General features: G+C 37.6%; 1 protein-coding gene across 4 annotated transcripts in view; it reads right to left on the reverse strand.

Moving 5' to 3' along the window:
- Positions 1–14211, reverse strand: part of PPP1R12B (protein phosphatase 1 regulatory subunit 12B) — a 264369-nt gene that overhangs the window by 89566 nt on the left and 160592 nt on the right. For all 4 annotated transcript variants that reach the window (XR_005215124.1, XM_037825034.1, XM_037825038.1 and 1 more), the window contains 3 exons: positions 12925–13128; positions 804–987; positions 607–719 (listed from right to left, as the gene is read on the reverse strand). Coding sequence is in view for 3 of the 4 variants with exons in the window: in XM_037825034.1 (XP_037680962.1) it covers positions 607–719; positions 804–987; positions 12925–13128 (501 nt within the window). In the remaining variant the exon portion in view is untranslated. The remainder of the gene's footprint in view (positions 1–606; positions 720–803; positions 988–12924; positions 13129–14211) is intronic.

Genomic DNA, 14211 nt, shown 5'->3' on the forward strand with positions numbered 1-14211 from the left:
TTAGCAAGGCTGAGTGAGAAGGGGCTAGAACAAGACAGGGAGGAGGGTAAATGAAAGCAATGAATGGGTGTTTGTAGTTAGTAAGCATTAGTGCACCTGTCTTTATTTTAAAGCCAAAGTTTATGTTTTTATATTATTCTTTTTTTTCCTTCAAAAGATTAAAACTGATCAAATGAACCTTGTGTCACTTTACAGATTTTAAGTTCCTTGAAATCTTTGTAGCTTTCCTAAAATTTAGTTGGAATTTCTTTTTATATTGCGTATTAAGATATTGTTGACTAACTACATGACTTTCAAGGAGTATTAGGGAGGACTGCTAAAACATGACATTTATTTATTATATTTGTTTATAAGGTTATTGTAAATTTCCAGTTTTTTCACTCTTCACCAATAATTTACTGAGTGCCTACTATGTGTTTGGCACTGTTCTGGATACAGGGCATCCAGCAAGAAATGAGTCCCACGACAGCTGAGTCTTTTTCCTCAATAGTTCTTGACAATCTGCAAGATTTGTGGCACTACGCAGGACAATTTCTTTCAAACTTAATAGAAATGCTAGCAGCCAAGGGTAATGTGACATGTCCCAGCACAGACCCATCTACTTACATCGTTTGTCCAGAAGTTGATACCCGTGCCTCTTCGTCTTTCCTTTGGCCGCCTCCTCTCTCGGATGGATTGCCTATTAGATGACTGATCATCCAAATCTGCTTCTTCACTCTCTGGTTAGAGATAAAAGTATGGGTCTTTTGAATCTGGGATACATACACTGGGAATGGGTCAACATTTTCTGAAGCTCTACATACCATTTTTGTCCATTTCCTTTGCAGTGTTTGTCGTAGTCTCTGAACTCTCTGAATCAGGGATTGAAGACCGACTTGTCTGTAGCAGGTGGGAACTGGTGTACAGTGAGGGTCTTGATGTAGAAGGAGACACTGGTGTTGTGGGTTTGTCTGGCTGAGTTGAACACCTCAGGCGACGATAGACAGGCTGGAAATAATATATAGGATGAGATGTTAGAGGTCAAGTTCAACCAAAGGATAAGGATCGCAGATGTATTCAAAACGAGCTTTTTCTGTATCATGAGGCTTAGTAGTAGTAGATGCTCAGTAGTTATTGAACAGAACTAAAGTCAGTTAGTTAATTAGCCAGAAAGGAAACAAGTGATCTCCTACTCTAAAAATACCATTATGTTGACAGCAGATGAAGGAAAATATTCCTAAACTAATCAAAGGGTAACTAGATAGCATTGACCTTGTTAATAAAAAGTCTTTTGATGTTGGAATGAAAATATGGAGGATGATGGCCCTTTTAAGATGGAGAGTTGAAAGGCAAGGTTTATGTAGAAAAATAAAGAGCTCATAAACATGAAGAACCAGGATGTAAGAGTTATCTGAGAACAGAGACCAAATCTGTGCATTCTACCAATTTCTGAGCACTGTACCAACTTTCCATAACCAGGACTATTAAAACTTTTCTTAAATTCCCATTTTCCCTTTTTATTTTTTTAGAACAGATAAATTCTGACAATAAGCCTTAACTTGTTTCAATGAAGATTCAGGGATAGAGAAATTCTTACTATGCATTAAGTTTACAGAACACTTTTGCTTATAAAGACAGAAGCAATAAAATACAGTAAGCTTTAGAGTCAGAACTTGTTTCAAATTCTAGCTTCTGAACTTACTAGCTGCATGAACTTGAAAATGTTACTTAATTCTCTGGGTCTTAGCTTTCTCATCTGTAAAATAGGGATAACAGCTTGCTCAGAGGAACTGTGACAATTAAATGAGATAACATATGTTAAGTGCTGTGATGGCTAATTTCATGTGTCAACTTGGCTATGTTATGGTGTACATCTATTTGGTCAAGCAAGGACTGGCCTGATTTTTACTATGAGGGTATTTCAGGGATTTAAATCACTAATCAGTTGATTGCATATATGGCTGATTACATCTACAATCAACAAAGGAGACTGCCTTCAGCAATGAGAGAAGTCTCATCCAATCAGCTAAAGGATGAGAACTGATGATTTCAGCAGCCACAAAGAAGAATTTCTATCTCCACTACAGCCAGACAGCTTTTCCTGGAGAATTCATCAAAACCTTCAAAAAAGTTCCTAACTTGCGAACTGCCCTATGGAATTTGGACTTGCCTATCCCCATAGTCACATGAGCCAAGTCCCACAATAAATCCCATAATATTTACACATACACATATGTGTGTGTGTGTGTGTGTGTGTGTGTGTGTGTGTGTCCTGTTGGTTCTCCTACTCTAGAGAGCCTTGACCAATATAGGTGCTTCGAACAGTACCTAATAAGTACTCAATAAATAGCAGCTGATAAAACAAACAAAGTAAACAATAGAACCGTAGTTTATGGAGCCTAGCCATCTGGAGTTAAAGCAAAAAGGAGGTTCCTTTCTCCTATAACTATGGTGACCATAAATTTTATTATCCAAACTGGAACACTTCCAAGAATGAAAAAGGAGTGATATTGATAATTACACATGCAGGGACAACTGGTGTAATTGAGACCATCTTAGGTAAAACAGAAGGTATGTTCACCCTAAATATAACCCTATAGCTTTGACTACCAACTCCACTTGAGAAATGGAACAAAAGTCAAAATGTCCATGGAATTTTGTGGCATGGGATTTACGGATGCTTTGTAAGTTCACTAATTTGTAGGAACTCGGAGAAGCAATATAGTACATAGTTAAGAGTACAAGTTGGCCTAAAAAAATTGAAGAACATGCCATGTTCATAGACTAGAAGACTAAATATAGTTAAGATGACAATTCTACCTAAACTGATTTATAGATTCAATGCAATACCAATTAAAATCCCAACAACTTACTTTGCAGAAATAAAAAAACAGATAACCAAATTTATTTGGAAGGGCAGCGTGCCCTGAGTAGCCAAAAATATCTTGAGAAAGAGGAACAAAGTGGGAGGTCTCACATTACCTGACTTTGAAGCATACTACAAACCTACAGAGGTCAAAACAGCATGGTACTTGCATAAAGATAGATATACTGATCAATGGAATCAAATTGAGTGTTTAGAAATAGACCCTCTTATCTATGGACAATTGATCTTTGATAAGGCAGTCAAGCCAAAGCAACTGGGACAGAGTAGCCAATATCTATTTGGAGAACTGGATATCTATATCCAAAAGAATGAATGAGGACTCCTCTCTCACACCTTATACAAAAATTAACTTGAAATGGATCAAAGACCTAAACATTAGCATAAAACCATAAGACTTTTAGAAGAAAATGTAGGAAAATATCTTAAAGATCTTGTGATAGGAGGTGGTTTCCTAGACCTTAGACCCAAAGCATGAAAATGGGATCTCCTCAAAATTAAACACTTTTGTACATCAAAGGACTTTGTCAGAAAAGTAAAAAGGCAGCCTACACAATGGGAGACAATATTTGGAAAACACATATCAGATAAGGGTTTAATATCCTGAATATATAAAGCGATCCTACAACTCAACAACAGAAAGACAACCCAATTTAAAAATGGGCGAAAAACATGGATAGGCACTTTTCTGAAGAGGAAAAACAAATGGTTCAAAAACATATGAAAAGACACTCAACTTCACTGGCTATTAGGGAAATACAAATCAAAACCACAATGAGGTATCATCTCACACCTACTAGAACGGCCATTATCAATGAAACAGAAAATCACAAGTGCTAGAGAGGATGTGGAAAAAGAGGCACACTTATTCACTGTTGGTGGGAATGTAGAAAGGTGCAGCCACTCTGGAAGGCAGTGTGGCACTTCCTCAGGAATCTAAGTATAGAATTGCCATATGATCCAGCAATTCCATTACTAGGTATATACTCAGAGGAACTGAAAGTAAGACACGAGTGGACACTTATAAACTGATGTTTTCAGTGGCATTATTCATGATTGCCAAGAGATGGAAACAGCCCAAATGTCCACCTATGGACAAGTGGATAAACAAACTGTGGTATATACACATCATGGAATATTATACAGCTGTAAGATAGAACAAAGTCATGGAATATATAATAATATGGATGAACCTTGAGGACATTATGTTGAGCCAAGTTAGCCAGAAACAAAAGGACAAATACTGTATGGTCTCACGAATATGAACTAACATTAATGAGCAAACTTTGAGAGTCAAAAGCTGAGAACACAGGTTACCAGCAGATAGAAAGAGGGCAGAGATCGGGCATCTGATGGTGAAGGACTACAGAATGTTCAGCAGGATTGACTGTATAGATCCAGAAATGGATAGCATAACAATGTGTGATGGTAGCACAATATTGTGAGTACACTGAACAAAGATGTCTGTGAGTAAAGCTGAAAGAGGAGGGCTACAGGCAAGTATGACATCAGAAGGAAAGATACACAATAAAGACAGGACTGTATAACTTAGTGAAACCTAGAGTGGTCAATGATGGCAACTAAATGTACAAATACAAAAATGTTGCCAACATGTGGGAGAACAAATGAATGTCAACTTTGCAAGGTGTTGAAAAAGGGATGGTATTGGGGAAAAATATAACAAAAGCAAACTGGAGTCTATGGTTAATCGTAACATTGTAATATGCTTCCATTAAATGTAACAAAGGCAATATACTATAAGAAGGGCATACAAGGGAGGGGTATGGGATTCTTGGTAGTGGTGTTGCTGTCTGACCTTAGTATTATATTGTATTGTATGGTATTTTAATATTTTTAAAATCTTTTTATTATTCTTTTTAGAAATTTTAAAAATTAAACAAAATTTTTGAAATAATGAATATGTTCAAGCGCCGATTGTGGTGATGAATGCACAATTACATGATGATACTGTGAACAATTGATTGTACACTTAGAAAATTCACAAACACCTGGAGGTTAAACAACACACTCCTAAACAATCAGTGAGTTAAAGAAGAAATAGCAAGAGAAATTGCTAAATATATAGAGATGAATGAAAATGAGAACACAACATATCAAAACCTATGGGATGCAGCAAAAGCAGTACTGAGGGGGAAATCTATAGCACTAAACACATACATCAAAAAGGAAGAAAGAGCTAAAATCAAAGAACTAATGGAGCAACTGAAGAAGCTAGAAAATGAACAGCAAACCAATCCTAAACCAAGTAGAAGAAAAGAAATAACAAGGATTAAAGCAGAAATAAATGACACAGAGAACAAAAAAGTAATAGAGAGAATAAATAATACCAAAAGTTGGTTCTTTGAGAAGATCAACAAGATTGACAAGCCCCTAGCTAGACTGACAAAATCAAAAAGAGAGAAGACCCATATAAACAAAATAATGAATAAGAAAAGTGACATTACTGCGGATCCTTAAGAAATTAAAAAAATTAAAAGAGGATACTATGAACAACTGTATGCCAACAAACTGGATAATGTAGAGGAAATGGACAATTTCCTGGAAACATATGAACAACCTAGAATGACCAGAGAAGAAACAGAAGACCTCAACCAATCAATCACAAGCAAAGAGATGCAATCAGTCATCAAAAAGCTTCCCACAAATAAATGCCCAGGGCCAGATGGCTTCACAGGGGAATTCTACCAAACTTGCCAAAAGGAACTGAAACCAATCTGACTTAAACTCTTTCAAAACATCGAAGAAAATGGAACACTACCTAACACATTTTGTGAAGCTAACATCAATCTAATACCAAAACCAGGCAAAGATGCTACAAAAAGGGAAAACTACAGGCCAATCTCCCTCATGAATATAGATGCAAAAATTCTCAACAAAATACTTGCAAATCAAATCCAAAGACACATTAAAATAATCATACACCATGACCAAGTGGGGTTGATTCCAGGCATGCAAGGATGGTTCAACATAAGAAAATCAATCAATGTATTACAGCACATTAACAAATCAAAAAAGAAAAATCAAACGATCATCTCAATAGATGCTGAAAAAGCATTTGACAAAATCCAACATCCCTTTTTGATAAAAACACTTGAAAAGGTAGGAATTGAAGGAAACTTCCTCAATATGATAAAGAGCATATATGAAAAACCCACAGTCAGCATAGTACTCGATGGTAAGAAACTGAAAGCCTTCCCTCTAAGATCAGGAACAAGACAAGGATACCCGCTGTCACCACTGTTATTCAACATTGTGCTAGAAGTGCTAGCCAGGGCAATCCAGCAAGACAGAAAAATAAAAGGCATCCAAATTGGAAAGGAAGAAATAAAACTGTCATTATTTGAGGATGATATGATCTTATATCTGGAAAACCCTGAGAAATCAATGATACAGCTACTAGACATAATAAACAAATTTAGCAAAGTAGCGGGATACAAGATTAATGCACTTAAGTCAGTAATGTTTCTATATGCTAGAAATGAACAAAATGAAGAGACACTCAAGAAAAAGACACCATTTTCAATAGTAACTAAAAAAACCAAGTACCTAGGAATAAACTTAACCAAAGATGTAAAAGACCTATACAAAGAAAACTATACAACTGTACTAAAAGAAATAGAAGAGGACCTTAAAAGATGGAAAAATATTCCATGTTCATAAATAGGAAGGCTAAAAGTCATTAAGACGTCAATTCTACCCAAACTCACCTACAGATTCAATGCAATCCCAATCAAAATTCCAACAAACTACTTTGCAGACTTGGAAAGCTAGTTATCAAATTTCTCTGGAAAGGGAAGATGCCTTGAATTGCTAAAAACACTCCAAAAAAGAAAAATGAAGTGGGAGGACTTATACTCCCTGACTTTGAAGCTTACTATAAAGCCACAGTAGTCAAAACAGCGTGGTACTGGTGCAAAGATAGACATTTTGATCAATGGAATTGAATTGAGAATTCAGAGATAGACCCCCAGATCTACGGTCGACTGATCTTTGATAAGGCCCCCAAAGCCACTGAACTGGGACATAACAGTCTTTTCAACAAATGGAGCTGGGAGAGTTGGATATCTATATCCAAAAGAATGAAAGAGGACCCCTACCTCACACCCTACACAAAAGTTAACTCAAAGTGGATCAAAGAACTCAATATAAAAGATAGTACCATAAAAGTCCTAGAAGACAATGTAGGGAAACATCTTCAAGACCTTGTATTAGGCAGACACTTCCTAGACCATACACCCAAAGCACAAGCAACAAAAGAAAAAATAGATAAATGAGAATTCCTCAAACTTAGAAGTTTCTGTACCTCAAAGGAATTTGTCAAAAAGGTGAAGAGGCAGCCAACTCAACAGGAAAAAATTTTTGGAAACCATGCATCTGACAAAAGACTGTTATCTTGCATATATAAAGAAATCCTACAATTCAATGATAGTACTGACAGCCCAATTAGAAAATGGGCAAAAGATATGAAAAGACAGTTCTCTGAAGAGGAAATACAAATGGCCAAGAAACACATGAAAAAATGTTCAGATTCACTAGCAATTAGAGAGATGCAAATTAAGACCATAATGAGATACCATCTCACACCAATAAGAATGGCTGCCATTAAACAAACAGGAAACTACAAATGCTGGAGGGGATGTGGAGAAATTGGAACTCTTATTCATTGTTGGTGGGACTGTATAATGGTTCAGCCACTCTGGAAGTCAGCCTGGCAGTTCCTTGGAAAACTAGATATAGAGTTACCCTTTGATCCAGTGATTGAACCTCCCGGTATATACCCGGAAGATATGAAAGCAGTGACACGAACAGATATATGAAGCCAATGTTCAGAGCTTTGCTGAACATTATTCACAATTATTCACAATTGCCAAGAGATGGAAACAACCCAAATGCCCTTCAGCAGATGAGTGGATAAATAAAATGTTGTATATACACACAATGGAATACTATGCAGCAGTAAGAAGGAATGATGTCGTGAAACATATGACAACATGGATGAACCTTGAAGACATAATGCTGAGCGAAATAAGCCAGGCACAAAAAGAGAAATATTACATGCTACCACTAACGTGAACATTGAAAAATGTAAAATAAATGGTTTATAATGTAAAATGTAGGGGAACTAGCAATAGAGACTAATTAATGCAGCGGGAATGATAACCCAGTAAGAACAGATAAGCTATCGTGGGTAAATTTAACGTTCTGGGAATTCCTAGAAATGACTATGGTTTGTTAATTTCTGATGGGTATGGTAAGAACAAGTTTACAGAAATGTTGCTATATTAGGTTATTTTCTTGGGGCAGAGTAGGAACATGTTGGAAGTAAAGTAGTTATTTTAGGTCAGTTGTCTTTTTCTTACTCCCTTGTTATGTTATGGTTTGGTTGAAATGTTTTTTTATTATATGTTTTTTTTTTATTTTTTATTTTATATAGTTAATTAAAAAAAAAAAGAGTTGATTAAAAAAAAAAAAAACAAGGAAAAAAATATGCAGAGCCCCGTTGAGGAGCTGGTGGAGAATGCAGGGGTGTTGGGCTTCCCCACCTCGATGGTTGCTGATGTGCTCACAGACATAGGGGATTGGTGGTTTGATGGGCTGAGCCCTCTACCACAGGACTTGCCCTTGGCAAGACTGTTGCTGCAAAGGAGAGGCTAGACCTGCCTATAATTGTGCCTAAGAGCCTCCTCCAGAATGCCTCTTTGTTGCTCAGATGTAGCTCTCTCTAGCTAAGCCAACTTGGCAGGTGAAATCACTACCCTCCCCGCTACATGGGATCTGACACCCAGGGGAGTGAATCTCCCTGGCAATGTGGAATGTGACTCCTGGGAAGGAATCTAGACCTGGCATTATGGGATAGAGAACATCTTCTTGACCAAAAGGGGGATATGAAAGGAAATGAAATAAGCTTCCAAAAGGAGCTAAGAGGTCACTCTGGTGGGCACTCTTACACACAATATACACAACCCTTTTTAGGTTCTAATGAACTGGAATAGCTAGCAGTAAATAACTGAAACTATCAAACTACAACCCAGAACCCATGAATCTTGAAGATGATTGTTTAAAAATGTAGCTTATGAAGGGTAACAATGTGATTGGGAAAGCCATATGGACCACACTCCCCTTTGTCCAATGTATGGATGAATGAGTAGAAAAATGGGGGCCCCCCAAAAAAAACAAAAAAAAACAAAAAGGCACCCAGTGTGAAGATGGTTGCTGCAAAGGAGAGGCTAGGCCTCCCTATGGTTGTGCCTAAGAGCCTCCTCCCGAATGCCTCTTTGTTGCTGAGATGTGGCCCTGTCTCTCTAGCTAAGCCAACTTGAAAGGTGAAATCACTGCCCGCCCCCCTACGTGGGATCAGACACCCAGGGGAGTGAATCTCCCTGGCAACGTGGAATATGACTCCCGGGGAGGAATGTAGACCTGGCATCGTGGGACGGAGAACATCTTCTTGACCAAAAGGGGGGTGTGAAAGGAAATGAAATAAGCTTCAGTGGCAGAGAGAATCCAAAAGGAGCCGAGAGGTCACTCTGGTGGGCACTCTTACGCACACTTTAGACAACCCTTTTTAGGTTCTAAAGAATTGGGGTAGCTGGTGGTGGATACCTGAAACTATCAAACTACAACCCAGAACCCATGAATCTCGAAGACAGTTGTATAAAAATGTAGCTTATGAGGGGTGACAATGGGATTGGGAAAGCCATAAGGACCACACTCCACTTCGTCTAGTTTATGGATGGATGAGTAGAAAAATAGGGGAAGGAAACAAACAGACAAAGGTACCCAGTGTTCTTTTTTACTTCAATTGTTCTTTTTCACTCTAATTATTATTCTTGTTATTCTTGTGTGTGTGCTAATGAAGGTGTCAGGGATTGATTTGGGTGATGAATGTACAACTATGTAATGGTACTGTGAACAATCGAAAGTACGATTTGTTTTGTATGACTGCGTGGTATATGAATATATCTCAATAAAATGAATATTAAAAAAAAAAAAAAAAAAAAAAGGCACCCAGTGTTCTTTTTTACTTCAATTGTTCTTTTTCACTTTAATTTTTATTCTTATTATTTCTGTGTGTGTGGTAATGAAAATGATCAAAAATTAATTTTAGTGATGAACGCACAACTACATAATGGTACTGTGAACAACTGAATGTACGTTTTGTATGACTGTATGGTATGTAAATATATCTCAATAAAAATGAATTAAAAAAAAAAAGCAAACTGGAGTCTATGGTTAATAGTAACACTGTAATATCCTTCCATTAAATGTAACAAAGGCAATTTATCAAAGCTAAATGTCTGTAAGAAGGGGATATAAGGGAGGGATATGGGATTCTTTGTAGTGGTGTTATTGTCCGACCTTAGTATTATATTGTATTGTATGTATGTTAATATTTTTAAAATCTTTTTATTATTCTTATTAGAAATTTTAAAAATTAAAAAAACTTTTTGAAATAATGAATATGTTCAAGTGCTGACTGTGGTGATGAATGCACAATTACATGATGATACTGTGAACAACTGACTGTACACTGTGGATAATTGTATGGTATGTGAATAAATCTCTATAAAATTGCATGGGAAAATATAAACAGAGGGATACAAGTGCTGGAGAAAACATGCAGAGAGGGATGTACCTATTTACTGTTGGTGGGAAAGTAGAATGGATTAGCCTATCTGGAGGACAGTGTGGTGGTTCCACAAGAAGCTAAGAATATGGGTGCCATAAGGTCCTGCAACCTCATTATGGGGTATATGCTTGGAAGATCTGAGAGCAGGGACTTGAATGGACATTTGCATACTGATGTTTATGGCAGCAGTATTCATGATTTGCAATGGATGGAGGTGGCCTAAGGGTACATCCGCGGATGAACAGAAGGTGAACTGTGGGGTATGCATATGACAGAATATTGTGCAGCTGTAAGAAGGAATGAAGCTGTGAGAAATGTAACTAGGTGAATGGATCTTGAGGACAGCATTTTGAGTGAAGTCTAAAATGAAAAGACAAACATAATGCCTCACTAATATGGACTAATTGTAATGTGTATGCTGAGAATTGAATCTTAGAGCACAGCTTATCAGGGGAACATTTATTGTAATCGTCCCTAGATTGTAAGCTCTTACAGCAGCCACATTTATTCCTGAGTTGTAATGGTTATCTCTAAATTCTGCTGAGCTCTTTGTGTATAACCTGGTCAGCTTCTGGAACTTTGGGTATCTGTGTGACACCTGAAACTCAGAGCTAGAGCTTGGCAACTATGAATGTCAGTATTACCTCATACAGCAACTCTTTAAAAAGCTGAAAAAGAAGTCAGACCTCAATTAGAGATATGAATGAAGCAGATCTGGTTGTCTAAGGCAAATCAGATCAAAGGATAAAGGGCGATATTGACTGTTTTAAAACTTCCACTTCTATGTGAGACCAAGGGAAGAGATGTTTATTTGGTGCAGGATCTATATTTTCTGCAGCACACTAAATAATTTAACCCGTAAGGTCAGTTTATTCAAACACCATAATTACATGAAACTTTAAATAGGAAGTGAGATCTGGTAGGTTTGTACAGATTAGTGTGAAATTTCGATAAATCCCAAAGTAATCTGGGCAGAGAATAAGAATATATTTGCAGGGACCCCCTGGGGAACTGGGGAAGAATGTGGAAATGTTGGACTTCCCCACCTGGGTTGTTACTGGTGTTCTCACAAATGTTGAGGACTGAGTTTGGTAGAATGAGCCCTCGATCTTGGGGTGTGCCCTTGTGAAGCTTGTTGCTGCAAAGAAGAGGCTAAGCCTCTTTATAATTGTGCCTAAGAGTCTCTCCCAGAGAACCTCTTGGTTACTCAAGTGTGGCCCTCTCTCTCTCTCTAAGCCCACGTGGCAGGTGAACTCATTGCCCTGCCCCCTACATGAGACACGACTCCCAAGGGTGTAAATCTCCCTGGCAACATGGGACATGACTCCTGGGGATAAGCCTGGACACAGCACCGTGGGATTGAGAAAATCTTCTTGACCAAAAAGGGGAAGTGAAATGAAACAAAATAAAATTTCAGTGGCTGGGAAATTTCAAATGGAGTTTAGAGATCACTCTGGAGGGCATTCTTATGTGCTATATAGTTCTTAGTGTATTGGAATAACTAGAAGGAAATACCTGAAACTGTTGAACTACAACCCAGTAGCCTTGATACTTGAAGACAACTGTATAACTATGTAGCTTACATGGTGTGACTGTGATTGTGAAAACCTTGTGGCTCATACTCCCTTTGTCCAGTGTATGGACAGATGCATAGAAAAATGGGGACAAAAACTAAATGACAAATAGGATGGGATGGAGGGATGGAATGTTTTGGGTATTCTTTAATTAATTTTTTTTTTTTTGAGTAAGAAAAATGTTCAAAAGTTGATTCTGGTGATGAATGTACAACTATATGATGGTACTGTGAATAGCTGATGGTACACTATGTATGACTGTAGGGTATGTGACTATATCTCAATAAAACTGTATTAAAAAAAAAAAAAGAGTATAAGCTATGGATGGACCCACACTGTCTATGCTCAAATCCTTGCTTGATTAGCTATGTGATATTTTGGGTTTTGGGCAAGTGACTTAAACTCTCTATGACTCAATTTCCTCATATATGAAATAGGAATAATAATAGTCACTGCAGAGAGTTGTTCTGAGGATTAAATGAATTAATACATACGAAATACTTAAAATTGTGCCTGGCATAAAGTAAACATTCAATATATGCTTATATTTTAGTTTGTATTGTATGATACTATGACTGTTCTCTTTAGAATAGAAAGACATTTATTCAAAAGCATTAGTTAACACCCAGAGGTGGGGAAAGAAGGTTACATAAGGACTGATATCCACTGAATTCTTTCAGTCATAGAGGTTTGCCAATTAAAAAAAGTCATAAACGTTGTTTTCTATGAGTTGTCCACTGCTAGATAGAATACAATGCTTAAGTTATCAGTGAGGAAAGAGATTCCCCCAAATTAATTACCCTGCTTTTAGTACACAGCAACAAAAATAAGCTCACCTCTTCATCCAGGCTCCCGCTCCAGGGTTGCTGGCCCTCCTCAGTTTCCTTTGCCGGCACTCCTGAGGGCTCATTCTTCTTGGTGCTCCCCTGAAGTCCTTGGGTATCTGTAGGCTTTTCGCTAGGCTGCTCCTGAGCTTGCCGCTCTGCCCTTGAACGAGTGAAAGTTCTTTCTGCTTCTTGAAGGTCCGTTAAGGTTACACCCTGTGAAAATATCAAGAGGTCAGTTAAGAAAGATGGTCTTCAGATGGTTAGTTTCATATTAACTGTGGAATAACAATCAGTGAGCAGGGAAAAACTCCCTGAAAGAGCTAATAGTACCAAATAGAAAATGAAGCTCCTAAAATCCTTAAACACATGCTTAAAATAAGCACCTTAGTTTGCAAAGAGCCCAGGCTTCAGTCCAGGTACAGTTCAAATGTAATACTTCAGCTTTTCCAATTTGATCTCTAGAAAGTAGGTCAACAGTGAGGTCTGCCTGTCATAGATGTACTTCATCCATATCAAACACTCCTCCATCTTCATTCTAAAGCTCCCTATCTTCCCAAGACCAAATAGATACCAACAAAGACTCTCTTAAGAGCAGGTACCAAAAGAACTTAATTTTACTCATAGAAAGAAAAATCAGACTCAGAAAGGTGAAAATTCAAAGCTAGGCTAGGACAAATACAAACAAACGAAAACCCTAGATTAGTTTTTCTCTAACACTATTTCCCAAGTAGCACTAACAATCATATGGAGACATTCCAACAATTAATGTTCCCTCCAGACTCAGCAGGCCAGAAGAAAAGCAAATGATGAGGAGACATCTACAGAAGGGAGAAAAGGAGGTGGGAAGAGAATGACCTGATTCAAACTCAAGTAGTCATATATGCTCCAGTCCTCAGAAGAGGAGGAAAGTTCCAAAGGTGGAAGGTAGTTCAGCAGGTATCATATATACAACTTGCTTTTCAACCAGTCATTTATTCACTTATTCTCTTAAGAAAGAATTAACGAGTGTCTTCCAGCACTGGAACGACAAAGATAAATCAAGGTATTCATGCACCCTACTAGTTTTAATCTAGTAGAAAAGACACAAGAAAATAAATGACTGCAAGGGAATGTAAGTATTAAGAGAGAAATACAGGAATATAAAAGAGGTGTACCTAATGCTGGCTTTTGAAGAGTAAAAACAAAGGTGGGAAGGAAGGGAGAAAAGGCGTTATGGATAGAGGGAGCCCGTGCAGAGATAAAAGAGAGTCAAGAGATGTAACAGATGATCAGGAATCTGTAGGTAATTTAGCAAAG

The sequence above is a fragment of the Choloepus didactylus genome, chromosome 2 (genome assembly GCF_015220235.1).
Source record: "Choloepus didactylus isolate mChoDid1 chromosome 2, mChoDid1.pri, whole genome shotgun sequence".
Lineage (NCBI taxonomy): Eukaryota > Metazoa > Chordata > Mammalia > Pilosa > Megalonychidae > Choloepus > Choloepus didactylus.